The sequence below is a fragment of the Corvus hawaiiensis genome, chromosome 4 (assembly GCF_020740725.1).
Source record: "Corvus hawaiiensis isolate bCorHaw1 chromosome 4, bCorHaw1.pri.cur, whole genome shotgun sequence".
Classification (NCBI taxonomy): Eukaryota; Metazoa; Chordata; class Aves; order Passeriformes; family Corvidae; genus Corvus; species Corvus hawaiiensis.
In genome coordinates this window covers 20167128-20194710 of record NC_063216.1, presented here as the reverse complement: position 1 = coordinate 20194710, position 27583 = coordinate 20167128, and the positions used below count along the sequence as shown (strand labels likewise).

Genomic DNA, 27583 nt, shown 5'->3' with positions numbered 1-27583 from the left:
GGGTCCTGGTCAGTGGCAAGTTGAACATGAGTCAGCAGTGCCCTGGCAGCCAGGAGGGCCAACCCTGTCCTGGGGGGCATCAGGCACAGCATCGCCAGCCGGGCAAGGGAGGGGATTATCCCCTCTGCTCTGCACTGGGGCGGCCTCACCTCCAGTGCTGGGGGCAGTTTTGGGTGCCACAGTATAAGATATAGAGCTGTTAGAGAGTGTCCAGAGAAGGCCTTGAGGATGCTGAAGGGTGTGGAGGGGAAGCTGTATGAGGAGCAACTGAGGTCACTTGGTCTGTTCAGCCTGGAGAAGATGAGACTGAGGGGAGACCTCATTGTAGTTAACACCTTCCTCATGAGGGGAAGAGTAGGAGCAGATTCTGATCCCTTTTCTGTGGTGATCAATGACAGGACCCAAGGGAATGGCCTGAAGTTGCATCAGAGGATGTTTAGGTTGAATATCAGGAAAAGATTCTTCATCCAGGGCGTGGTTGTACACTGGAACAGGCTTCCCAGGCCAGTGGTCAACAGCACCAAGCCTGACAGAGTTCAAGAAGCATTTGGACAATGCTCTCAGGCACATGGGATGATTCTTGGGGTGTCCTGTGCAGGGCCAGGAGCTGGACTTTGATGACCCTTGTGGGTCCCTTCCAACTTACCATACTCTATGATGCTATGATTCTTACCTAATAAATTATCAGAAGAGCAGAGCCAGGTTGTTAAAATGAAAAAGGTTGCATTTAAGTTTCAAGGATGCTAACACAGAAGCTACTAAGTCAGCACGGTGACAGCAGTAACTACAAGCCTGTGGAAGGAGGAAGCTTTAAAAGCTGCAGAATACAGACTACACCGAGAATGAACGCAGATGAAAACTAACATCTCTCTTTGGTTTAGAAAAGAGAGTTACTGAGACCCTCTGTTCAATGGTTTACATAGGGATCCCCCAAACCAGATTTTGTAGTTTGCCAAATGCTCATGTGCCTTTGCAACCTTAAAAAGTACAATGGAATGTAAACCAGGTGCTTTGTAACTAGAGCAGTGTCTTTGGTTTACATCTGCTGCAGTAGTTTTGTATATAGCTATCCCTGTAGGTAGGTAGTTTGGAGTTGGTCATCTCCTGTAAAGGAGCAAGGAGGGCAGAGAGCATTCCCCAAAATACCTATTAGCATTTCAAAGCTAAGAATTGAAGGGTACCAAATTTAGTTACAGCAAACCTTGCTGCTTGAAATCTGCTCTGTCAACAGTTAATGAGGTTCATTTAACTTAAAAACAAGCCCTCCTTCCTCTCCAAGGACACAGAGATCTTGTTAAAGAAAGCTCCAAAGAGGCTCAAAGTCACACTCTCATAGCATCTTGGAGTGAGATGGTAGATGAAGAATGAGAGCTAGATGAGGAGAAACTGATGACTAGTACTCATGTAATCAAAGTTCACATCTATCAGGCCAAACAATTAGTTCCTTGTCCCAGAAAATGCAGTAAGTTTTGTTTCTGGAATGTCAGCAGGTTTCCTCAGTTCTTCCTTGGGCCTCTTGCAGTTGCTGTTCAGTGATCACATCCTGTTATTGCACATTAACTGTGGGAGATGGTAGGTGTCTTGTCAGCTGAGGGACAACCAGTAGGTGTGAATTTGAGTTGTTCAAATTTCAGACTGGTTACGTAGACTTCTGGCAGTACCTATGTATCAGTGTCATATTTAACCTACTTGTCCATGAAGGACAAAATAATCGGTTTGGATATTTGTGCTTTTTCAGATCTTTTCCGCTTCTTCCTTGGGGCAAGACTTTTGGCATAATTGTAAATTATGAAGTTATGTCTAAATGCACAGTTCATATGAAATATCAGACCCATTTTAATTTGGGTTTGTTCCTTTTAGAAAATAAAGCTTAAAGATGTTTTACTTAAGTTCCAGTAACTATCTGGAATCCTTCTACCTACTCCAAATTCTGCACTAAAAGTACATGTGATGGTTATTTTGTCTCTTTTTTGTTGTTGTTGGGGTTTTTTTGTTTAGGAACTTCTAAACTACCTAATACTTGCTTCATAGCATCCAGCAGCAGTGTGTTCAGCTCACCCAGCCTCCTCAACAGCCAACAGTGGCCTGTCCAGTCATTTTGTCTAGTTTGTCATGTTTGCAGCAAGCAGCTGTACTTTAGAATAAGCCTTGTGTGACATTTACTTTTGAGCAAGTAAACCACAAAAATAACTGTTTTCTTTTTTTGTTGTTTATTTGGGTTTGGAAGATGGTCAGGTTTTGTTTTGATAAATGTCATTCTGTGTTGCATTTGTGTATTCACCCTTGTTGAAGAGAAAATCCATCTGTGTGTCTGGGAGTTCAGTGGAACATTAGAAGAAATGGAGCCCATCATCTGGGCACGGATGTTGTGTCTAGGGGGAAAAACGGACCAAACTTGGGTGTTGGGTTATTTTGGGATGGTGGGGGGTTGTGAGAGCATAATTTAAATTAACTCTGTCTAAACGAAAGTGTAAGTGCAATAAATGTGCTTTTTTATTCAAAGCTGTGAACCTTTAGGAAAAAAAAACAAAAACACACAAAAAAAAAATCAACCAAAAAAAAAGCACATCATTCTTTCATGAGCCTTGTGTCCTACCTGCCTCCCCTTCCTCCCCCTGTCCACACTTCTCAACTGACAGAAACCTGACAGTGGCCAACTTGCATGTGTTGGCAACCCAAATTAACATTGCTGTTCTAATCTCATTTGTTGGGACTGGGGAAAGTCCTGCCCCTACTTCTTTTCCACTCTTGAAATCCTCTTGGGATCCAGTACTGCCCTGTGCCTCTAGAACAGGGTCTACCACTACCTGGGATGCACGAGCCAGCCCATCTGCTCTGTGGTCATCCTGACTCCAAGTGCAGTGCTCCTCCTGGCCCTCCATTCTCCAGGTGTAACCCTCCTCCCCACCTCACTCCAGGTGCAGTGATGGGTCTCCCCGGGCTGGGCAGTGACATCCTTCTGGAGTAATTGCAAAAGGAATCAGCCATCAGCTGCCTAATTGGATCCCTTTTTCCCTGCCCCAACACACATCCAGGCTGGCCACTGTTGCCTTCTGTGACTCTGCCTTGTTCTGCAGGAGCAGGTGTAGGTGTGTGTAACCTGTTGTGCATTACTTGCACTGTCTCTTTTTCTTACTTGAGCACAGGCTGCTTTTCCTAGATTAGGAAAGGGGCACAGGTCTCCTGGGCTTCTCAGGAGAGCGCCATGCATTGAGCAGTGACCGAAGGGGTAGCACTCAGTGGTTGGACCCCAGGGGGGAGTAAGAGACGACTGGCTTGTTTAAAGTTTATAGATACCCAGATCTATATCCTTTAAACTTTATTATTTTTATATATAGTCAAGACAATGGCATTACCTCATAATACAGAGGCTTGTTTATGAGAGGCAAAGTACGTAATAAGGAGAGGAAAGGGAAATTTATATACAGATTTGATTTCGTTTGTTTGTTCCTTAGTGCAATGAAATGTATGTCCCACCACTTTAAACTCTGTGCTAACACATTCCTTTCAGCTGTATTCTTTTTTTTTTTTTTTTTTGACCACCAGAGGTTTGCAAGGGGCTTATGACTGCAAAGTAGAAGGTCCAGTCTGGTTACTTAAAAAAAAAAACAACAACCCATTGTGTTAGTAGATTTCCATAGCTGCTTTTTAAAATCTACAATGGAGTAATTGTTTTGAAACCTGTATTTATTTTTTAATTCATAACAAAATGTTTATTTTTGGTTTCCTGTTACGTGGGTCATGGCAACTCCCCTTTGTTCCTTCTTAAGCTTCCCCTGTAATTGCCAATACAACTTATTTTTCTTGTTTGTTCCTTCTCCCTTTACTTTTGTTGTCCCTTCATTTGTACTTTGGAGTTTTTCTCATGTAAATTTGTACAATGGGAAATATTGTCCAGTTTGGTTAGAGAGCATGGAGACTTAAAACATATTAAAATTTGATAGCTGAATTCAGATTGAAGAAAACTATTTCAGTGTAAAGTTATTTAAAGAACTCTGTATTATATGAAAGGCAAAAAGTTCTATGTACTTGATGTGAATATGAGAATACTGCTATAATAAAGATTGACTGCATGGAAAAGTCTGAAGGAGATTGTTTATTGTGTCACGTATGACTCCGCCTCTCCATGAAGTTGGAGAGGTGCAACTAAGGTGGCTAAGGGGAGTGAGAAAGTTACTTGAGGATGTAACTCTGGAAGGGAAAGAGAAGGAAAATAATACAATCAAGGGTCTCCTGCAGTGTAACTCCTCTCCCTTCAGCTCCTTGAGCTGGATCACTGCCTCCTTTACTGCTGTGCTGAGCCCTAAGACATTTTTACATTTACTTTTCTGAACTTTTAAGTACCCAAGAGGAATTCTCCTTCACCCTGGGAAAAGCCTGGCACCAGCTGGTCTGGGTTCTCTTCTGGGTAAATTCTCCTGCTTCTATGCAATTTCCCCTCACCTTTTCATTGGTTATTTGGCAGAACCTTTATTGATGACTGTTACCTCCTATGCTTTTATGGACCTTATTTCTTGGGGCCAACACATTCTCTATCAAGCAGGCATTAGAGAAGCTCATGTGTACTCAAGTACCGCAACTTTAGAGCTGTCATGGTCATTTTCCAAAAATTCTACTTAAAAAACCAAAAAAACCCAGTTCAGCTTAGACTTTGTTTACAGTTTTATTGACAGAAGGACCCAGGAGCCAAAGATTTGGTTCCAGGGGTCTCAATTAGTTCCAGGAACCTGAAAGTAACAGAAGAGAAACCTGAGAACCTTTTCGCTCATCCTTTTCCCACCAAGTTGAGCCTAAGGACCTCCTCAACGCTGCCTTCAGCAGTAGGTGAAGCTGTTGGTTTAGAGCTGTAATGTGTGACACAACAGCTTAAAAAAGACTCGGTAATTAAAGAAATGGAAACAAAACCCTCAAACGCTTAAGGGGACATCTGGACAGATCTCTCCAGACAAGGTTAGATAACGCTGGGTCTACAGAACAGCATAAAGAAAATAATTTAGAACTGGTACCAGGTAAGCTACAACTCATAACAAACTCAGTTGTTACACTGCAGGCAGATATATTGCCAAAACCAGGGCTACGTGGTCTCAGGCACCCGAGACAAGTGTGTGAAAGCAACGAGCAGCGCGGACGCTGCCTCCGGTACCGCTGAGCGTGGGCAGCGCACCCCGGGCAGCGCACAAACGCCTGCTGCGAGCAGCGGCACCAGCAGGCGCCGGAGCCGGGCACGGGGCCCCGGGGCTGCACCGCAGCCGCGGGCCGCGCTCAGGGCCGAGGAGGGGCGACGGGAGCCGTACCGGTGTGCTGCTATTCCTCATCGTCCGGAGGGATCCCGAGCTCCTCGTCCGTCCAGGCCGAAGCGTCGGGATACGGGAAGTGTCCCTGGGAGAGAGGCCCGTCAGAGCGCGGCCGGAGCCCGGCCCACGCCCCCCGCCCCGGGCCGCCGCGCCGGCCTCACCAGCACCATGTCCGAGTTGTGCCAGAAGTGCCAGAAGATCCAGAACCACAGGAAGCCGCTGAGGATCTCGCCTCGAATCACCTGCGCCCGCGTCAGCTCCGGGAACTGCCGGTACCGCGGCGGGATGTGCACCCCGCCGCCCGCGCTGCAACACAGCACGGCCCCGCCTCACTCCGGGCCCCGCCGGCCCCGGCCCGCCCGCCCCGCTGCCCGTCCCGTCCCGCTCACCGCCGCCGCCCGGGCACGGCGGCCCCGGCCCGCAGCAGCCGCCCCGCCGCCCGGCCCAGCGCCGCCACCACCATGGCTGTGCCCAATGTCACCCGCACCGCCCAGCAACAGCCCCGCCGATTGGCGCGACCGCCGCCTTCCGGGGCGGAGACAGCACCGAGGTATCCCGGGAAAGGGAGGTATCCCAGGAAAAGGAGGTATCCCGAGAAAGGGAGGTATGCTGGGGCGCTCGGGCGGGGCAGCTCAGGGCACGGAGGTGTCCCGGGGCACGGAGACACCACACACTGCCCCCGCACATCTGCCTCCTCACTCCCCACAGCACTTGGGAGCGCCGGGGCGGCACCGAGGGCAGGTTCTCCGTGAGTTCTCCCAAAAGTTGGCGTCGCCCACGAGGGGCGCAGAGCGGGGCGACCTCCTCAGCCAAGCCGCTCCTTTTAGGGGGCGGGGGGAGAACGCGGTTCCAGCTGCTGGTCTGTAAGGAAGGGGCTACAGGAGCAGCGCGTCCCTCTTTCCCAGCCCGAGCTGTCCGGGGTTGCGCAGCAACGGGGCACGCGCGCCATGGCGGGGCCGGGGAGCGGGACTCGCCCTCAGGCCGGGGTGGCGCGGAGGAAGCGGCGGGGGCGGAGCCTCTTCCCGCTCTGTGGGGCGGCTGCCGGAGCGGGAGCGCAGGGGCGACGCCTCAGAATAGGAGCACCCAGTACAGAATTCCCACCTGTCCCGCCTCAGCGAAGACCTGCGCACCTGAGAGGGTTTTATTCTTCTTTCCCTTTTTGCAGCTCCCACAGGCGTTACAACGGTGCACCTGCCCGGTTAGTGCTCACTCGGCAGTGTTCCTGGAGCTGCAGCCTGGTTTCAGCCGCAACACTTTGAGGATGATGGCAAACCCACCCTGCCGGTGGTTGGATCTGTTCACTGACATGTGCCAGAGCAAGGGTCGGAGGAATTCTTCCAACTTCTTGTGGAGAACCAGTTGCATCCAGTAGTACAATGTGGTATGCCTTCTGGGACATTCAGAAGCAAGTAAAAAATAATGAAGAATGTAGCCAGACTATCAGGGGGATCCTTTCAAGGAATCAGACACCCCCCTACTCCTCCTGACAAGGTATGATGCCAATGTAAGATTAATCCATACTTGTTAGTTCCTCCTGAATCTTTATTGGATAACACTCCACAAAGAAGAGTTTCTGCGACCCTTCTGAAGGCATTTTAAATAAGTAACAATATCTTCTCAGTCTGCTAACATCCCAAACACCTGACATCCTCAGCTGAAACAGCAGTGAATGGCCTTGTAGTTAAAGGATTTTGATTTCCCTGCTCCTCTGAGCCTTGTAAGAGCTCTAATGCAATTTCAGCAGCCGGTTACAGGGAATAGCAGCAAACTATTCAACCACTGTTTTTACTTACCACGTGCACCAACATGTTGCAAGCTTTCAAGGTGCTCCATACCAAGTTTATGGTTTTCCATAAAAGCTGAATGCTTTGATATAAAGTTCATGGTTTTATTGTCAGCTCCACCTTCCAACTGCCTTGTATTTTGTCTTTCTGCCTTCTTGCAGTCCCTGGCATTCTGTTCCCTGTGTCCTTGTTCTCAAGCATCTCAGGTTTCCCATCTTGCTCAGGGCAGACATTTCTGCTGCTGGCTTTGACCTGCAGAGGCAACTTTGTCCCCCTAAATTCAGCCCCCACCTTCTTCACTCTTCCTTGACTTCAGGTCCTTTCATTGACCTTTCAGCTTTGCTTGCCAGGGGAGCTTGGAAGCTGTGTAAGCAGCAGCAGCAGTGCACATGTGGCCACGGGCTGCCCACCCCTGCTATGTACCCTAGCAGCTGAATAGAAACCAGGTGCAGCACAAGGAGGGGTTTATCATATAGTTCTTACCTTTTTTTAAAATATTCCTTCTTTCTGAACTTAATTTCTCAAAATCAAAGCCACTTGTGATGAATTTACAGATAAGCAGCATAGTACCACAAGATATGGTGGAAGATTTATAGAGAAGTAATAAAGTGAAAGTAAATTTCAACTTTATGAACAATATTCCTGTTTAAGGATTTAAGTGTTCAAAAATCATGCTCATTTTCTGCTTCCATCTCCTCCTTCCCCCTTCCAGGTAAGCTCCACGTCCATCTCACGTGTCCAGTGCTGTCACACAGCTGATAGAGATTCCTGTGGCTCTCTGCTGCCAAGATGTCCAGTAACACAGTAAGCTCATAATCTGTAGATGGGTCACTGGAAAAGCAGAGAAGAAAAAGATGGGAAACTAAGACAGTTATTGCAGAGTGGGGGGGTGTGTTCCACATTGATTTGGTTTGTTTTCACTGCAGTAAGTTGCAGAGTATCTGTTGCCAAGGTTTTCATTACTTCTTGTGTTTTTGTTTTACACAGCTGTCCCGTTTGTGCATGGAACCCATGTCCCTTTTGCATGGCCTTGATGTCCTCAACCAAAAGGAATTTCATGGGTTTGTCCCCGGAGGCTTCCCGCGTCCTGAGGGGAGCTCGTGTGTTGGCAAGGAGAGAAACTGATGGCTATTACTACCTGGGCCACATTGTCCAGGAGGTGAAGGTAACCATTTATTGGGAACTTGGCTGAGAGGGCATGTATGGTTTTTCCTCTGTTCTTCCCATACCTCACCAGTCCCAAGCCCTGTCTGTGGGGTGGCCCTCCAGTGTTACCGTGCGCTTCATAGCCACTGTTGCCTCTGCACATCCTATTTTCATCTGTTACCTGGTGCTGACTGGCTGTTTGCTGTGAGGAGCCCTGCAAGTAAGAGCAGCCTGGAGATCAATCCATTTTTGTAGTTATAATGAGTTTTAGTCAGAGACAGACAAAATGGGTCCCTTATCCCTATTGTGTACTTTTGCCCAGTATAGCAGCAGAGTTGGTTAGCTAAACAGCAGCTAGTAATCCAAAATATTTGTCTCCAGGGTCCACTTCCTCTTTACCAGACTGAGAGCTTTCCTCATTCTTTTCCATCTGCATTTCTGGGAATTGCAAGATGATTTTGAATGCCAGATGGAAAATCCCCCCTGCAGGTTTTCTTTAAAAATCAAGTTCATTTTGCAGGTTAGTTAAATAAATTTTGGTGCTAGTATAGGTGAGGATGTCTCTAAGCTCCAGTGTGGGGTAGAACAGATGGAGACAGCTACAGGCATGAGTGGCATCAGCTGGAGTAGGAGCTGACAGCATTATCTGTGTAAGTGCACTCAACGATCTGCAAAGAAGGCTGAGATTTTGGCAGTAGATCTTGCCCTCACCCACTGCTGAAGGCTTCAGTTAAAGTATTTAAATTTATAACAGTTGTGACTTTCACTGTTTGTTTTCCTTCTGATTGTAGTGAACTGCATCATGCACAGTTTCTTTTGGTTCCTTTTTCTGATGAGAGTTTTCCTGGTAGAGTTCTGCCTTAGCTTGCTAACTGTGTTCTTACTAAAATCTAAGTCCGAACTGGAAGGAAGAAAAAAGTCTGTCAGCCCCTTAAGCCCCAGCTTTTTATTTACTTTTAAAGTGGTATGGACACAGTACAGTGAAGCCCTGGTAGAGGAGGAAAGCTGCATCCCCAGATCATGTTCCACTTCCTGGGATTTCTGCCACTTCCCTCTTAGCACTTAAGCTTGGCTGTTAATTGGACCCAGCTGTCTGCCTTGCAAACCACATGTTTTACTCTTGCAGGGCTCCAGGGAAGGCTTTTTAATTGAGTTTGACCAAAGTCGTGCTCTGAAGGGCAAGGTCCAGCTCGGCCTGCAGGAAACACCTCTCTATGACATTCTCCACTACGAAGATGCCCGGCAACAGCCTCTTGTTCTAGGGGACAGAGTCTTGGCACCATGGGAGGCTCCAGCCAAACGTTTTGGCCCTGGCACTGTGCTAAGGGTTGTGGAGAGCAAGGAGGCACCTTTAGGTACTGGGTGTTCTGGTTTTCTTAGCAGCACTAGGCTCACCATGGGTGCTGGTCACTGTGCTGGGAGGAGAAGAGGCTCCGGCACGGATAATTGACCTCCTGCTGCTCGGGTTCTCTTCATCGTGTTTTTATCATTGGCACTGAGCCACTTTTTCAGGGTCAGAGTTAACGCAGCTCGCAGAATTTACCTTTGCTTTGTTCTGTGGGTGAAAATTTCCTAAAAAGTTAGGGGTTGGGGTAGCATCCTCCCAACACAAGGCAAAAATTCACCTGATTATCTGTTAGTCTGCTTTCCAGCTATTTCAGGGTAAAATCCCACCCACTGTGACCAGTGAGATTTTTTCTATCTGCTGTCTTCTCACAGGAAATTCAGAAGAAAGTCAAATTTTAAACCTACAAAGAATAAAATCATGGAAGTTGTTACAAAACTGTCTGAAACACAAGTCATTACTTTTACGTCCTGCTCTCTGGGAGATAAATCACACAGACTGACATGCTGCTAATACATTACTTGCCTTTGTTTTGTTTTTCCCCCAATATGCACAGCACACAATGAAAGAGGAGTGCTTGTGAATTTCTGGAATGGGCAGACTAAGGAGGTGTCTTCTGCTCAAGCTCTGAGGATCCCCCTGCCCTTAAGCGAACGCATCATCCTGGAGCTGCAGATGCCCTTAGCAGCCAGGCAGATGGTGGTTGATTCAAGTGTGGATTACCCATACCTTGTGACACCGGGCTATAGAGCCTCAGGGCACTACAGACAGGGTCACCTGGACCTGGATTGCTGCCCAGGGGCTCTGTATTCTACTCATCCCTGTGCAAAGTGTAGCTGGGGATGTACCTCACTTCCCCAGTGCTGCCTTGGAGCCTGGGAACCCACACGGCCTGCAGGCTGCAAAGTGCAGCAGGAAAATGCCTTCATCCCAGGAGGAAGTTTGACTGAAGAAAAGCTCAGCAAGAAAATAGAAGAGGAGCTGTCTGAATTGAGGATTTCATCTTCAGAAAGTGTTTCTAGAGAGGAAGAGAAAAAGGAAGGGAAGAGTTTGGTCACAGAAGATGTTGGGAAAGCTTTTTGGTCTTGTTTGGAGGAGGACCATGAGGTTATAGAAACTGAGAAGGTAAACAGTGCTTCACCCTGGTTCTTCTGATACCATATGGTCTGCTATTTGTATAAATATCTGCTTTGTTACTTCAACTTTACTGCACATGGTACCAAACAGTTACTAGAGGTTTAAGGCCTGGTCCTTATGCCTGCCTGGTAAAGAATGGAGAGACTTTGCACTGTCTTTCTGATTCTTTGATTGGGGTACGAGCTATAATCTGTCATTGTCCCTGGCTGGAGCAGGCTTCTAGAACCTCTTCCATGGATGCAGAATATGAGAAGTGTTGCATAGCCCAGCTCCTCTCCATTCTGCTTCTGTGTGAAGGAGGTAAGGCAAAAGAGGAAAAAGTGTCAGAAGACTTGACACTGGATAAGGATTACAGTAAGGATTGTTCCAAACCAAGGCAGTCTCTTGCATAATTCAATTAAGATACTGCTCCACCCTGTTAGAGGTGTTCCCTTTCCCAATCAAGGACCACAAGAGGCTTATGTAATCCTGAGCAAGTGCTTTGGTGCTTGTGAGCAGGGCACTGGGTGAGGATCAGTAAGGAGGAGCTTCATGTGCGCCAGCTCCTGCCACACTTATCTCCATTGCTCTGCAAGGGTTAGAATCCAAATTCTGGCATGTGCCAGAAGCAGTGCTGTCTTTCAGCCAGAGCTCTTCTGGCCTGATCTCTTTTGTACCAGTTTGGACCCAAAGTACTTTAGGTCATTTGAAGACATAGAGAAACTCAGGAAGTGATCAGAAATTAGCTATGAGGTGTTTCTTTAATAAAGAACGTCCCCCAAAATTTGGTTTTTTTTCATTCTCTCTTAAACTTCAGTTACAACTTAAGATCTTATGCTGTAAATTGATTAAACGAACCTATTCTTTTCCTTATCAGGTCTGGATTATGATTGCATTTCTTGTTATTTCTAGGGCCCTCAGAGGGCGATGGTTCATGCTATGGTTGATGCTGCTGTCAACACAGACAGCTGGTTATTGGAGACAGATCACAAGGAAGAAGCAGAGAGCAGACAGCAAGATACTGAAACTGAAGCTAATTTTGAACATGAGCATGGTATTGGAACTGTAGCTCTTTCACCCAAACATAAGACTTAGCACATAATATCAGTGCAGGATGGCATCAGGTATAAGATCTGTTACCATAATTCTTGGTGCTTCAAAAGAAAATACCATAATGCCATAGCACCATTATGTAGTATCTTTATATGTAGATATTAATGGTGCTATGGCTTGAGAAATTATTCATCTTCTTCTCAAGGTGAAAGAATTTTCAGATGGAAGTTGGGAGTTTTGGGTTTTACAGCTCAGCTACTGCAGTAGCTTTTGGGGTCTCTTAACTTATGTCATAGAGCTCAGTATAAATAAAAAATTCCTTTAAAACTTAATATGTAACATTAACTATGACTGTGTATAGCAACAAGATCTCACCAGAACTGTTCTGCAGAACAACCCTCTTACCTGTGCTAAAAATTATTGCTTTGTAACGGCACTGAGTAAAATTTGTTCCCTTAGCAGCCAAAAGGGGCTGGATCATGATTTTAATCAATTTGTTGCTGTTCTCTCAGCTTTGTGACACTTGCAGGATCTAAGAGAGGATTCTGAAAGCCTAAAGCTTTCTCTGTTACTGCTTTGTGGCACTGCTGGAAGAGGGAGAATGAGAGGTCAAACAGGAATGCGTATTTCCTCCCAGCTGGTGTTCCATGCAACAGCTGCCACTCAGGTCTGCCCTGTCTTTAGCAGAAAGGTGTGAGCAAACTCTGCTCATGTTCTGAGTTACCCAAAAGCTGCGTTAGCAGGGTTGTGCCCATGCTAATGTCTCCTGTCTCTCAGCAGGATGTAGAGCTCAGGCTTTGCCCTATCAAAAGACTTACCATTTTTACTTGTCTCAGAGCAGCTCGTGCCTGCTGTGAGGTACCACGTAAACAATCCTTTAATCAGAGAAGCTGTAAGAAGAGTTGGTGATCTCGTCTTCCCAGGCAAAACTCATGCCTAAATGCAATTGCAAGCTTGTTTCTGGAAAGCTGGAACCTCTTTTGTGGAGACTAAAAAATGTCCCACTACCCCAGAGGAAAATGTTATAAAATCCTTTCTCGGATATATCTTATATGAGCAGACCTTTGTTCTTTTAATTTGCTTTCTTTTTATAAGCTTCCTATATTCTCATGTGTCCTTGTCCTAATTTATTTGAAAGGCCTTTTTGTGTCCCAAGTGGCAGAAGCTCCAGTCCAGCATTCCCAGAGGAGCCCTTCCGTGGGAAGCAGTGCCTTGGTTCCTTTTAGGTGCCAGAGCTTCTTTGCCCAAGTGAATCAATCACTGGAGAAAGACAGCCTGACCATCAGATCAGCCCTTTGTGTGCAGAGACCACACAGTACCACCAACCTGCGGGCTGGGAGATGCACACATCTCCCAAATCTTCTAAAAGACAAAAGCATCACAGTGAGTATTTGGTCCAAACCAGATTTAGTTCTTAGGATGAGGAGATTTGTTTATGTCATGTGAGAATGTTCTCTCCTTTGATCTTTCACAAAGGTTTTTGCTGCAACAAAAATGATGCCTGTGTAGAATAATGGTTATGTATAAATAGAAATTTAAGGACTCCACTTGGGAACCCATGTTGTACAGGACAGGGCACTTGTGGTAGTTTTGCTCAGCACTTTTGGCAGAATGTTTTTTTAAGTTAGATCTAATCTTTTCTAACTAAACTTCTCAGCCAGCTCTACTAGATAGCAAAAAAAAATTGTTTCTCTTTTACAGATACTGAAAGCAAAAAAAGAGAAAGTTTAGGTAGTCATCTGAGTCCCATAGCAAAGAGTGCATGTTAGGGCAGGGGTGGAACTAGAAGTCTCCTGATCCTTAGACCAGTACTTTACCTGCTGGAAAACATCATTTTTTCACCTCCCACCTGTAAACACCTTTGATTCTTTCTTTGATCTCTCCTTGTGTGTGTCATTAAACACAAACACCCACAAGGTACATTTTTTTTGCTAAGACTAGCAATACACTGGAGAACAAAGCTGTTTACAGCCCCTGGGAACCAATGCAGATCAATGTGTTAAGGGAAACCAGTCAAAATGCTGTGTAAGACTGGCAGGAGCATTATTTGAAAGTCCTGTAGTGTTTTCCAGCTTGTGGTATTTGAGTTGTCCTCAGGAAAGCACTGGAAGGAGACATTCTGTTTGCAGAGCAGCAGCTGATATCAGGTGCATGCTAACTGCACCTGGGAATAGGAGGAAGGAGGATGTATTTGATAGAGGAAAATATTTTGGGGGAACTTTGTTCCAACCCCAAACAGCTCTAGCAATGTAAACTGGAATACACGTCTGAAGTTACAGTGGTGTTTACTTGCACTTCCCTCATAAAGGGCACTGTAGGGAGTACAAAAACAAATATTTCACTGTGGCTGTGAAAAGAGGCCTTGTAGGTGCTCCTTCATCTCTGTACATGGAACAGCGCATTTAAAAACACAAATCAGCAGCACTACAGCATTGGAATGAAGCTACTACTGAAGAAAACACAAAGCCTGCTGGAGCATTGGTAGAAATCTCACCCAACAGGAGCTGAAGAGTTGGACCACCTGCAGAGAGCTCCGGGAATGTTCTGGGTTTGGCCAGAGGGGGGCAGGTATTTCTTTTGCTAATAAAATCTAGTAAGGAATATATAGTATGTTTTGTGGTCCAAACCTGGATTTTCCATCCAGTCCAGAAGTTGACCCAAAGACTGGGGAGTTTTAAGCATTGGCTCAACACCAGAACAGCACAGCCTACTGACCTATGGAGAACTCTTAAAACTGGATTTCAGGTGCCTCTTTGTTGGTTAAACCTAATGTTTTCTACAGGTTTTAGCATCATTCTCAGCTTTTTCATTGATAGGAATCAACAGCGCAGTATTTGTGAGCCTTTGTAGCTTCTAGGCCTCGGGAGTGACATTGGAACTGGGCTGTTCTGGTTTTGTGTGTTTACAGTTTGCATTAGAAAAGTATACTGATGGGACTAAGGGTCAGTTTGGTTTTTTTATCTTAGAAATCGATCCTTAGTGCTGCATCTCAGGAGAGGTGGAAAGAGATGGACTTCAACAGAGCCAAGATTGAGCACAAAAGGTGGCAAGAGGAACAGAGGCAGCTGAAGAGGGAGCAGCGGCAGGAGGCAGATGGCATCCGCCGCCAGCTGCGCAGGGACAGCCAGAGGTGATGCTGGGAACTGACTGCTTTGTGTGCTAAATGTTGGAAGGTTGGTAACATCTGCTCCCTGCTGCTCTCCTTCAGTCCCTGCACATCCCATGTTGTGCTTATTCTGGACTTTGCAGAGGAGTCACAGTGGTTCCTTAATGTGAATAAAATTGGTGCTTGAGGTGTGAGGGAGTGGGTACACAGCATTATCTCCAAGGGCAAATTCCCTTTAATCCTCTTGTCAGACCAAAAGTGCTGACATCAGGCACCAGCCCATTTGGGGATTTTGCTACCTCTGTTTGGGACACAGGTTTAATCCTCCTAACCTAACAAAGAGTTCTGGAATATTAACTGAGCACAGATTGCCAGAATATCTGCTTTGTGTCTTATGCACTGTCTTTCTTTTTTTATTGCTCTTTCTTTATGAGAAATTTGAGAAATTTTGTTTTGGAAACAGGCAGCGATTGCGTCAGAGAACATTGCAAGGGCTGGAGAAACAGCTGGAGCACAAAGAGAGAGCTTTGCAGCACATGGCACTGCTCCAGGCTGCTGGGGCTGAGAGGAGCAGGAAGGAATCCTTCTTTCGAGAGGAGGAGGAGAGGAAGGCAAGGCAGAGACTTCAGTTCTTAAAGACAAAGCATTTGCAGAGAGAGGAGTTGCAAGCAGAAAGCAATGAAAGGAGCTGTGGACAAGAGAAAGAAAGGCTGGTAAGGGCAATTCCAGAAGTTATTTTCCTCTTCTGCCATGTTTCCAGCATTATCACTATCTGGAGTATTTGTCTTCCACCTGTTTTACATCCAATATAACTATATCATTTAGAGATAAAAAAGGGTAACATTTTTTTGACATGTGTATAAAGATGAAAGGTGGAAAGTAAAATTCCCTATCTGTGCCATAAAAGGAGTCTTTCTGCATGCAAGGAATGAATTTCCATAGATTATATCCATTTTTGACTCCTACTAGTGAGAATCATAGTATTGTAGGATGATTTGGATTGTATTCATCTAGTCCCAACCCCCCTGCCATGGGCAGGGACACCTTCCACTAGAGCAGGCTGCTCAGAACCCCCTGTCCAACCTGCCAGGGATGGGGCATCCACAACTTCTCAGAGCAACCTGTGCCAGGGCCTTTCGACCCTCACAGGAAAGAATTTCTTCCTAATATCTAATCTAAACCTACTCTTTTTCAGCTTAAAGCTATTTCCCCTTGTCGTATCACTCCATGCCCTTGTAAAAAGTCCCTCCCCAGCTCTACTGTAGTCCCTTTAGGCACTGGAAGGTGCTCTAAGGTCTTCCCGGAGTCTTCTCCAGGCTGAACAACTCCAACTCTCTCAGCCTGTCTCCATAGCAGTGGTGCTCCAGCCCTCTGAGCATCTTCGTGATCCTCCTCTGGACTCACTCCAGCAGGTCCATGTCCTTTTTATGCTGGGGACCACAGAGATGAAAAGTGAGGATGAAATTTGGCATGAAGGCTGACTGTGCAGTTTTCAATGTCTTTATGTAGGACTTCCTGAGGAGCAGAATGCAGTCACGGCAGGAAGCGCTGGAACAAGAAGCCCAGGAGCAGGATAAACAGCAAAACCAGCGCCAGGCTGCCAAAGTGAGAGTGTTCCAGAGGAGAGACAGTTCCCGTCTGAAGATGGAAAAAGAAGGCCAGAAACTCCGTGCCCTCCAGCAGTACCTCAGGGAACAGAACCTTTTGCTGCTCCGGGCATCCCTGCTCGCGTAAGGAAGCCGCACAGTGGGTGAGCGAGGCCTGGAGCAGGGCACAGAGCTGCTCTGTGTTGTCAGGTGTGAGTCAGTGTGCCAGGGCAGAGTTGTGACAGGTGGCATTAGGATTCCTGGAGAGGTCTTTAATCTCCCTTTCACTGCAGCCAGAGTGCACTTCTGCTGCTCTGTCCTTTACCTGCCTTCCTTTCTGGGGTCACTGGCTTTCCCCTCCCCTGAGAGGGAGCAGCAGGGCACATCTAGAGGTCCTTTTCTGCATTAGAAAGGAGGGGTTTTCTAGTGCATCACAGTGTGGTGAGTAGAGGTGCCAGAGAGGAGGAGGAGGAGGTTATACTGGTTGCATCCTGAAGTGCTCCCTCTTCCTCACGTCATCTAAGGTACAAAATACAGTGGTTGTGTTTCAAGGAATGCTCTAATCAGCTCTGGAAAAACAGAAATTTCAGATGGGTGTTTAGGAAAGGAAAATGGACATGGCACAGTTTCTTTGCTGAAACAGTCAGAGCTATATGGAAATACCTTTATTTTACACAGAATTATGCTAAGGTAAATGAAATTTATGTGATACCTTGTTTCAAGTAATGCCTAGAACCAAACTGGATACAGAATTTAAATTCTGCCCGACATTCTGTGTACACTTAGAAACATGATACACATTTTCTGGCACATTTTAAAAATTTATGCCTCTTACAAGAATATAGCACCAGTGATAATGGCAGTTTCTTTAAAAAAAAAGAAAAAAAGTAAAATTAAGAAAACTTGTAAAAGGGAGCTCGTTTGAAATCCTGCCAAATCTTCTGAATGGCCAGCAGTTTCCTAGCAGTGTCAGACTGCATTCCTCCAGGGATAATGGAGAGGCTATGCCTTCAGCTTTTCCCTAAAAAGACAAAGTTAAGTCTCCCATCCAGATGTTTACAAACTACTCTGAGGCCTTAATAGCTAAAATGGGTATTTTTAAACTTTAGGATCCATAATGTGCATGAGCCATCCTCAGATTTTTGCTTAAAGGAAAGATGAACCTAAATATAAGGTGAAGGCTTTAACAAACAGAATGTCAGAGTTAAGGTCTGAAAAAAATAAAACTTGCATCAGATTATGGAAACTACATGTGAGGCACAGTTTTGCATTTTAGACATGAAATCCCATTATTTGGAACAGTTTCCACTCTGTTGACTGTCTGGAAAAGTTGGCTGGAATTTGCTCAGCAAGAACACAGATAGTTGTGCCCCAGACCTGGCACGCACCCTACTGAGGGAATGTGGGTGCTGGTGGCACATGGAGATTTTCTTTAGGGTAATGTTTGGGGGTTTGCTTGCTTCTCTTCTTGTTTGAGTTCTTTTACATAAAATCCTGTGCTAGTTGGGATGATGCCTGCTTATGACTCTAACTAGACTTAAAGAAATCAGCCTAAAACTTAAAAGGTGTTAAACTCTACTCCTGCTTTTATCCTTATGCACTTGAAAATGGAATATGCAGAGATTAAAGGAAAGTATATGAAATATACTGAGCTGAATCTGAACTTATTTTTCAGACTTCATTTATGTGCTATTAATCATTACTTTATAATCACCATAAAACAGCAGATTGTCTGCTTATGTACTTTCTCTTCATTGCTTAACCACCTGAGAACAGACCACTGCAGAGACCCTGCTCTACTGCTATTTCACACAGGGTATATCTGGGAATATATTTAGTACCACACTATTTCCAGTCATTCATGGACTCTACTTCTCACTATTAAAATGCAGCCATAAAATAATTTTAATACTGCTATTAAAATAACTGACTGTAAATGCCACGTATAATCCAGTTCTTCTGCTGGCTTTGATTTTAAACATTTGCAATGTGGTTTTGATCCAGTAGGAAAATGCTTGGACTCTGGTTTGAAAACTGCTGGGAAAAAACCCTAAGTATCTGCATATCAGTTAAGGTTTTGGGCAGAGTGAAACCAGGGAGGGTAGTAGAGAAAATCACACAGAGGGGAGAAAAAAAACCTCTTAAGTTTCAGAAACAGAAAAATTAAGACCAGGACAAATATTCCCAGAATTTGTTTTTTATTATGGAATTAGATTTTTCTGCCTAGGTAGATATTTTATTATGCTGTTTATAATTCAAACTCGTATCATAGTGTACTAGAGTACAGAAGTTTGAACAAAAATTGAAATAGTCTGTTTTTGTCATCCAAAATGACTAAGAACAGACCACTACATGCAGGATGTTAGGACACTTCTACAATAAAAGTAGAAGTTAGAAGTACAAAAGACAAACAGGTTTATTGGCTTTTTTCAGCCTGAATGTGTTGCTTAGGTGGTGCTAGAACATCATTTTTCATACCATAGTGACAGATAAGTCAGTAAATTAAATATTTAACCTGGTATATTTTAAAACAGACTTGATCGATGAACATCTTTTTGAAGATGTTTTTAAAAACTACCAGAGCACATTATCTCTTAGAACTGTGCAATGAGTGGGAAATGTCCAGTTGTGCAAATTCTTCCTGCTTTCTGGAATAGACCTTTCATGGATCATCCCACGGCTGGTGCTTGGCTGAAATGACTGAAGGCAGCATTAGTGGAGAGCAACCACTACACAGCATCGCCCTGGGGTACACGTGACGTCTCCCCTTCAGCTTCGCTCTGTGTCAGCTCACAGGCAGCACAGGTATCCCCCACAGGGAGAGGGCAGCAGCGACAAGAGTCTATTTGAGGGCAGAAGCTGCAGTTTTGATGAGCAGTGGCTTAGCTGCTTCCAGGATGTCCAGTTCAGGGTCCAGTGAACGTCCTAGTCCTTCCAGAACCATGATGGCAAAGATGATGGAAGCAAAATTGCTCTCGAGCTTCACCTAGAACCACAACAGACTGAATGGACTCAATGGACCTTCTTTTCTTCTGTACCCCTTCAACCAAGGTACCAGCTCTGCCTAAGCTGAGAGGGAAGGGAAGAGGCTGGGGAGAGCATTTGCACGCCTGAAACTATAATGTAACTCCACCAGTTGGACTCTGAAGCCCTGTGGCTGACAACCTTCTCACCTCTAGGTCTCTTGATTTCCAAAGTTGTTTGCAACTGTGGAAACTTGTCCCCCAAGTAATCAGTTTTAAGGAGGTATGTATAGTCTAAGGGACTATAAAAAAGATAGGAAAAACTACGTGTTACAAAAATACTCCTTTTGGTAAACAATATCAACCATTAAATGAAGTATTGAGACAAAAAAAAACCCCAACAAAACAGAAATTTGGCTTGGCAGAATGTGTATAAGACCTGAGAAACACCATGCCTGCAACACGTGGATGCACTCCAGCAGTTCCTCTCCTAGCAGTTTGTTTCAGAAGTCAGTCCCCCTCCTTGTTAGCCTGTCATGTTCCCAGCAGTTCTCCCTCCCGAGATGAACTTGCAGCTATTAAAGGCAGACAGTGACAGGACCTCACCTTATGGGTCATCAATAGTTTGAAGACACTCGAGAGGAGATTTCCCACCTGAAGCTGGAATACACAAGGAGAATTCAACGGCTGATCGAAAAACCCTTTTGTTTCAGTTTTCAGTGCCATGTTGCACTGAATTGCAGGTAGGTGAGGATGTGACATTGTGCACTTGCCTTTCCCAAGGCAATGGTGCTCCCCCGGAACTTGGTCACAAGTTCTGCCATCTCAGCCTTGAACTGCTCGATGTCCTGGCACTGGTTGGCACGGGCGTGGTGGAGGATCAGCTCTGCCACCCTCTCCCCCTGAGAAACAAGTTGAAAAGCACAATCAGAACTTGCTCACTGGTGACTTGCAATCAGATGCTTGCAGTTCTTGCATTTAGTAGCTGAGAAGTGCCTCTGGCAGCACAGGATGGGCGTGGATACAGGGTTTAGCATGGACTCCTTGGCATGCTTCAGCAGACCAAGACAAAATGTGTCCCTCTTGAGGTCTGTTAGCGAGCCCCTCACCCTGCAGCTGAGAGACAGCAACAGGCAAGTAGGAGCACAATGTTTGTTCTCAGAATGAGCAGGAGACACCAGCACTGGGTTCTCTAGTCCATGTGACAGTGTGTTTCAAGTGGGCAGGAGGATAAAGTAGTTCCCCTTACATGGAGGAACTTAGCAGGGGTCAGACCCCCCCCCCCCCCCCCCCCCACCCGTTTTGCTTCCTCTCTCTACAGAGACTGACACAATGGAGGAAGGCATTGTGGGCCTTCCAGCAGCAAGGCTGCAGAGGGGAACACTATGTGTGGCAGATCAAGATATTAACCCATTCCCTCCTCTTCTCTATCAAAACCTGACAGATTCTGTAAGAGTGGCTCCCAGGCATTCATAACTTGCAGCAGAAGCCCTTCTAAGCAGGAAGTGCCAGGCAGTGCTTCCCATTTAGCACCTTCTAGTTCCTGGGGCCCTGAAATTGCTCTACTCTGGTGGCCTCCCTGCTGTAGCTGAACATCTTCTCCCTCTGGTTGGGGATAAGATGCTAGCAAGCCTTCTTGCCCCTCTTAGCACTTTAAGGGGAAATGGAGAGAAAACTCTCACTCTGGCTGTCAGATTTCCCAGCCCCATGCCCGAGGGGCCTCACCTGGCCCTGGACCACAGCTGTGAACACGGCACGGAAGTTCTGCATGTCAGCGCTCTGCAGCTCGGCCACGATCCCAGCATCCAGCAGCACCAGGCGCAGCTGCCGCGGGGGCGGCCGCACTTCCAGCACCAGGGTGTCACACAGGTCCACCACGGCCACCTGCTCTGGGCGGGGGCTGCCCGGCCGGGCCGTGCCTTGAACCAGGATGTTCCCAGGGTGCAGGTCAGCGTGGACAAAGTTGTCAACAAAGATCTGGAGGACAGGTAAGTCTGAGAGCAGCTCCTTCCAAGCAAACCTGCCCACACCAAAGCCCCCAGGCAAACGGCAGAGACTTGTTTGTGGTCTGTTCTCTGTCATTACCAATGATGGGGCATCACCCTTGGCAGCACCACAGCAGGTGGATTCTGCTGGAGGCCAGCTCTGGTGACAGGGCTGGTACTCAGGGAGTCAGCAGAGCTGCGTGAAGCAATCCAGTGTGTTTGCTAGAGGCCAGTAGGACAGCCAGGAGTCCCAGCAGGGAATGGCAGTGCCCTTTGGCAATTAGCCCTAAATTAGGGCACACTGGTGGGCCTTAGCAAAGAGTAATGCAGTAAGAATAGGCCATTTGCCATTCAGTGGCAAAAGTTATAGTGAATGGTTAAGTTTGCCCAGTGCAGGACACCAACCCACATTACAACTGTATTGAAAAGTAAGGAAAACAAGAGAAGAGGAAATAAATCTGTGTAGCTCTTCTCTGACTCTGTTAGCACTTAGCACCAGAAAGGAGTGGCAAGAGGACAAGAACAAAACAGTACTTCCCCCCCCCCCCCAACCCTCCTGGCAACCTGGGACTGCAGGACTTCTTGCCCCAAGGAGTTTCTTTGTATTTCATCGATTTCTCCTATGAATTTGTTCAACTGCCATGTAAAAAATTAGAGCTGTGTGAAAAAAAAAAATTTTGGTGTTCTCTGAAAAATATTACTTCTGCTAATTTTATGTCCTCCTCATGGAGAAACTGTACACAGTAGATCCATATTCATTCTCGTGCACTCATGACTGTATAATCTCTGTCATAAGCTACTCATCTTTCTGCTTTCCAGAGTTAAGAGTCCAAATTATTTCACCATTCTGGTATGGAAGCCATTCCACATGAGTAATCATCCTATCTGCCTTCCTCTGCACCTCTTCTAGTTCTACTACAGCCCTTGAAATGGAGGGTCCTAGACAGCGAGGGACTAGAACTGCAGAGTACTCAAGAAGAGGTATTTGTTTTACTTCCAGACATAATGTTGTTTCTTTGCTCTTTAATTCTTTCCTACTCCTAAAATTTGAAACCAATCTTAGCATAAACTATTCTAGTCCCATCATTGCTTTTCTGAGTGGTAAAAGCTATTTCAGAGCCTGTCATACTACATGGAGCCAGAACTGGAGGCTCACTGCTGCCCTAGCACAATGCTGCAGTTAGCAGCAGCATTTCATCTGACACACACTGCCCACTCACTCAGTATTGTCAGGAGCTTTTGCAACTCTTCCCTGCTGGTTCTCCTGGCTCCTCACAAGAGACTTGCACCACACTCTCAACACTCCTTTCTAGATCATTTGGGATTATTTCAGATACAGAAGAACTAGATAGCCAGAAGCTGAATCAGCCTGGTTTGTTTTCTTTACTCCAGATTTAGTTCTCCCTTACAAAAACACCGTTTTAGAGGAGTTGATAAATGAAGAAACCAGCTCACTGATTTCCCTCTGAGTCACATCCATGATCTCTGCAGAGCACATGACATTTGCTAATAATGTTGCACTTTATTAGTGCAAGGTACTTGGGCAATATGTGAATATTCATTGAATGGATTAGTGGGTGTCCTAAGCAAAGGCTGACCAAGGTGCACAGGTCAGCCCTACTGTGTGCAGGCAGACAGTAGTGACAGAGCCCTGTGTCAGAGCCTGAGCAGGGGTGTATCCAGCCCAGGCTTTACACAGACCAGGTACAGGTAGGAAGCAAATGGGTTCTCTCTTCAGCTCCATTGTCTTATCCAAAATGAATAGCTTCTGCAGGAAAACAACCTTCACTTGCAGCCCCAGCCAAGTGCCTACCATCTTTAGCAGCATGTCCATGCCCATCTTGGCCAGTCTCTGCCGCAGCTCTGTGCCAATCTCCACGTGCAGGTAGCGCGAAATGGGCTCACTCTCCTGAAACAGAGACAGAGCTGGGGTCAAACACCCCCTGCATCCCACCTTCAAACACACCTTTACCTGGGTGCCAAGAGTTCAGGGAAGGTGATAACAGTACCCTACAAAGGACTGGCCAGAGAGAGGCTGTACCTAGCGTGATGGAGAATGTGAGAGAACCAAGGGTTTGTTCCTTGGAAAGACAGACAATATTCCAGGGCCAGAAACACCCTTGTCAGGATGACATGCAGGAAAACTAAGCCTGAGAGTAGCTTTGGTCTGTGACTCAAACATCCACAAGGGAAGTGGGGCAAGAATCAGAAACTGTCAGATTGCTGAGCTCCTTGCTTTGACCCACCAGAGAGGAGAGGTGAAGTGTGGTGTTGGTTTGCAAAGCACAGACAAGCACATGGTGGCTGGACACGCTGCTGGTCTGCTTGGCTTCAGGCCAAGTGTTCATTTCTATATGGAATTGTCTGCTACCTGTCTTCTGGGATCCACTGCTTGCAAACAAAAAGAGTGGAATAGACACTAAGGACATAAATCTCCTTAGGCAGATAAAAAAGCATCCTTCTGCCTCCAATCCCTCCTTTTCAAAAAACCACTTCCTTGCCACGTTCTCCTTGGGGCCTTCTCACTGCAACCATCGCTCCCAGACCCTGCAGTTCTTACCTCAAATGTTTCCACTAGAACATCTGCCGTTACCAAGGGCCAAAGGGGAGTTGGAAACTTCACAAAATCGACATCTAGGAAATTTTGTCGGAAGCGCTCCAGATTTCTGGCTTCGTAGCGTAAGTCAATCTCAAGGGAGAAATAGAAAAGCAGGTTGGAAATTAGATCAACTAGGATTAGATCTTCAGGATCCTGTGTGAGGTGCAATACTCCATACCAACAGAACTAGTCAGAAAGACAGAATGGAAACAAAATAAGAGTGGTGCTTCTTACAAGCTTATAGCTTCCCTGATGGAAGAGGAGCAGACTGGGTAATGGGTGCTCCACAACCCAACACCTTTGAAACAGGGGGGCCTTACTAGAGGCATGGTGTCTCAAAATAGACGAGGAACATATTATATTCAAGGATACAACAAGATCCTGAACTGAATCCTATCCTGAACTGAAGCTTGCTGTCCAAATAGCTGGGCAGGCAGACAAAAGAACTGCAGCCCCAGCCTCACTTGACAGAGAGGCAGCCATAGCAGGAAGAAATTTAATGTAACGCGTACAAAATAATCCACTATGCCAAGTCCAGGCCCTGATTCTTCAGTGATCCAGTGTCTTGACACAAGGGCATCTCTCCTACTGTCTGCTGCTGCTCAAGGAGGAAGGATAACCTTACCTCACCTCCCTTGTCTGGCACTGGGGAATATCCCAGGAATACTTCCTGTTCACTCAAAGCAAAAAAGCTACAATGTTCTTCTAACCCTCAGTGTTCTGCACATCCACCCAAGCTCTGCCGAACTGGTACAAATGACAGTCAACAGTTCCCAGCATGGATTTACTGTGTAGAGGTATTGCAATTGTAGAAAATAATTAGACTTCCAGAAGCTTGTTACAGACTTCAGACTCTGCAATCCAGACACAAAAATGAAATTAGCAGATAATGGCTCATTTTATAGAAATGTAAGCTAATTAAGCCTGCAGTAAGATCTTTGTCAGTTTGATAGCAGCAATGTTTCAGGACTGTGTCTTTTTAGAAGACATTAGCAAATCAGGATGTTTTCAGATCTGTGTGCAAAATTTTAATGACACTCGGAGTCTGATAATACAAAATAGAATGTGTTATTAACTTATGTAAAAACATAGTATTCATGCCTCTATAGATATATATCAGTGCTAACAGACATGACTAGTGAGTACAGATTGCAAACATATATGTAGAATTATAGAAAAAAACCCACATGCCTGACCACTTGCTTGGATAGGTTATTTTCTTAAGGACATGTGCTCACCTTTCACAATGCTGCAAGAAGGACTGTGTCTATGGCTAGTTAGCTGTTCAGGCTGTCCACTAGAAAACACATTCAAAGTCTAAAAATTATTTTCAAAGTCTAAAAAATATTTTTAGATCGAATAAAAACTGCTTTTTCATTGCTTTTCTACTTTGTGAGCGTATCAGCTTTCTTACAGTAACATTATGTGATTTGATTAGACTGAAGAAGAGAAGTAAAGAACAAGCCAGCCTTCATCTAACCATTTAAAATGTAGTGGTGTGAACAGAGTTAGAGCCAGCCAGTAGCAAGACAAAGGGCAGTTTTGTTTCAGTAGCTGGGGACCATGACATGGCACATACCTGCTGCATCATAAGCTTCTCAAACTCCTCCACAATCTCTGTCAAACTGAGCCACTTGAACCCAGGGAGAAGTCCAATGATGCGGCTGCCCATCTTCATCAGAAGCAGATCCATCTGCACTTGCTGGACCAGCCCAGGGTGCAGGACCTGCACAAGAATGAGCAGTGGCAACATTAACCCCCCAGATGCTCCGTGCAATGAGCTCAAGTGATACATTTCAAATACACAGAACCCAGGTTGTTAGACTGGGAGCCAACCAGCTTCCTTGGCTAGTCCTCAGAAGAATTCATATTTTGCTATTGATTAGGTTGTAGAGAAACATTTTATCATTGCCAAATGCAGTGTATCTGTGGTGGAGACTACAGTCTCACACAAAGACATTTTCCACCACTTTCAGTCTCTTGCCCTGTCCCTGACTAGTATTTGAAGCTGCTCAAATACAAGGTTTCTTTAAATAAACTTTATATTGAAAGCACTTACATGTTCCAGATTTCTTCATGTGAGAAAGGGGATCAGTCTCTGGAAGGTGCAAGCAACCTTAATATTAATTCTTTTAATGTAAATTGAGCCCTTGTAGGCATTCCTAGTACCCACATGCCACATCAAATCTTGAGCTCTCCGTTTGGGAAAAGCTGGGGCCACTGCAAGTGTGGATTGTGGCTGGCTGGAACAAAAGCCCTGAGAAAGGACACCAAGAGAGACAGCATCCCTTCTTGTTCTACCTGGCCCTAGCCAGCTACTCCTCTCCATGGGAATTAAAATCTGATGGACCTCAACCAGCACACTCCGTTTTATTACACCTACCATTCAGGCACATGACTTACTTTAATGGCTACGGGCATGAGATGTCTGGCTGATGAAGGATTTGCATTCAGGAGCGGCTTGGCCATCTGCTCCATAAGGGACATCCTACTCACAGGACTTCCCTGGGAGCAGTCTGCAGAACTCAGTTCCTCCCTGCTCCTCTCATCCCGTATCTCCTTGCTCTTCCTCTTTCTCAGCCACCCGAGGAGGCCTCTTAAGCCTGACACTTCCCACGCTTCAAAGGCAGACCTGAACTCCGAGTGTTGCTCCAGCTCCTTGGCCCGGGAGCCAGCAATAGCAGCGAGGTCAGCATAGGCTTTATACACCTGGGCAACGCAGCCCGAGCCGACCGGCTCCCGGCTCTGGAACTTGAGGATGCCCATCCAGTCCTCACCAAAGGCCTTCCTCAAGAGCTCGTCGGTGTGGCCCCATGGGTGCGGGCTCACCTCGACGTGCAGCTTGGAAAACTCGTCACAGAAGGCCTCGGAGAAGAGGTCCCTGCGGGTGCTAGCCCACTGGCCCAGCTTGACACACGTGGGGCCGGCAGCCTCGGCCGCCCGGCGCAGCAGCCGCAGCCATCGCGCGCCCATGCCGGGCCACAGGCGGCTCAGCGGGTAGAGCAGCAGCAGCGGCCCGAAGCGCAGCAGGAGCCCGCAGGCGCGGACACCCAGCCGCAGCACCAGCCCCAAGCGCCGCAGCAGCCCCCGGGGCGGCCGCTCCGCGCCGCGCTCCGCCGCCCACGCCGGGCCGCGCCGCCCCGGCCTCTCCTTCCAGCCGGTCCCAGCGGGTACGGCCGCGGGCACGGCCAAGGCCAGGGCGCCCCAGCGCCCGGCGCGCAGCCCGGAGCGCCCCGCTCCCGCCCGCCCGGGCAGCGCCGGCCTGATCCTGGCCGCGGCGGCGCGCGCGAGGACCGGGAGCGGGAGCAGCCGCGCGGCGCCGCCGGCCACCATCGCGCGCGCTCCCGCCACCACCGCGCGCGCACCCACCGCCCGCGCCGGCCCCGCCGCGAGCAGGGGGCGGGAGGGGGGCGCTCCCAGCCAATCAGCGCCCCAGAGCGCGGCGGCGCCCCGCCCCTTAAAGGGCCAGCAGCGGCAGCCTGGCGGGAGCCCACGCGCGGGCACGCGGGCGGCACCCGAGTGCCGCGAGGGAGGCGCGTCCCCGAGCTGTCCCCTCCGCACCGGCAGCGTCCCCTCGGGATCGGGCTGTACTGGACGGTGACAGGC

At 46.9% G+C, this 27583-nt stretch overlaps 3 protein-coding genes across 11 annotated transcripts; 1 reads left to right on the top strand and 2 right to left on the bottom strand.

The window, feature by feature from the left end:
- Positions 1-2289: 2289 nt before the first annotated feature.
- NDUFB2 (NADH:ubiquinone oxidoreductase subunit B2) lies at positions 2290-5981 on the bottom strand. Of its 5 annotated transcripts, none has more exons than XM_048301264.1 (4): positions 5782-5981; positions 5456-5600; positions 5295-5379; positions 2290-2372 (listed from the first exon to the last, which is right to left on the bottom strand). In XM_048301264.1, the coding sequence occupies exons 1-3, from the start codon at positions 5979-5981 to the stop codon at positions 5305-5307; spliced, it is 420 nt and encodes a 139-aa protein (XP_048157221.1). In that variant the 3' UTR covers positions 2290-2372; positions 5295-5304. The 5 variants fall into 5 exon arrangements, with proteins under 5 accessions (XP_048157221.1, XP_048157219.1, XP_048157220.1 ...); XM_048301262.1 differs by lacking the exon at positions 2290-2372 and adding an exon at positions 4078-4191; XM_048301263.1 differs by lacking the exon at positions 2290-2372 and adding an exon at positions 4639-4844.
- LOC125324832 (trichohyalin-like) lies at positions 5820-18077 on the top strand. 5 transcript variants are annotated; one of them, XM_048301254.1, is made up of 11 exons: positions 5820-5880; positions 6460-6785; positions 7791-7882; positions 8066-8243; positions 9351-9579; positions 10126-10694; positions 11598-11739; positions 12877-13121; positions 14705-14868; positions 15308-15557; positions 16354-18077. In XM_048301254.1, exons 2-11 carry the CDS (start codon positions 6714-6716, stop codon positions 16576-16578), a joined length of 2166 nt encoding a protein of 721 aa, XP_048157211.1. In that variant the 5' UTR covers positions 5820-5880; positions 6460-6713; the 3' UTR covers positions 16579-18077. The 5 variants fall into 5 exon arrangements, with proteins under 5 accessions (XP_048157211.1, XP_048157216.1, XP_048157212.1 ...); XM_048301255.1 differs by having other exon boundaries at positions 5824-5898; XM_048301256.1 differs by having other exon boundaries at positions 5840-5862.
- A 534-nt stretch (positions 18078-18611) lies between these two features.
- Positions 18612-27310, bottom strand: ADCK2 (aarF domain containing kinase 2). The gene is made up of 8 exons (XM_048301260.1): positions 26381-27310; positions 25557-25703; positions 23939-24067; positions 23192-23287; positions 21119-21370; positions 20167-20295; positions 20000-20053; positions 18612-19416 (listed from the first exon to the last, which is right to left on the bottom strand). Exons 1-8 carry the CDS (start codon positions 27308-27310, stop codon positions 19273-19275), a joined length of 1881 nt encoding a protein of 626 aa, XP_048157217.1. The 3' UTR covers positions 18612-19272.
- Between the last annotated feature and the right edge of the window lie 273 nt (positions 27311-27583).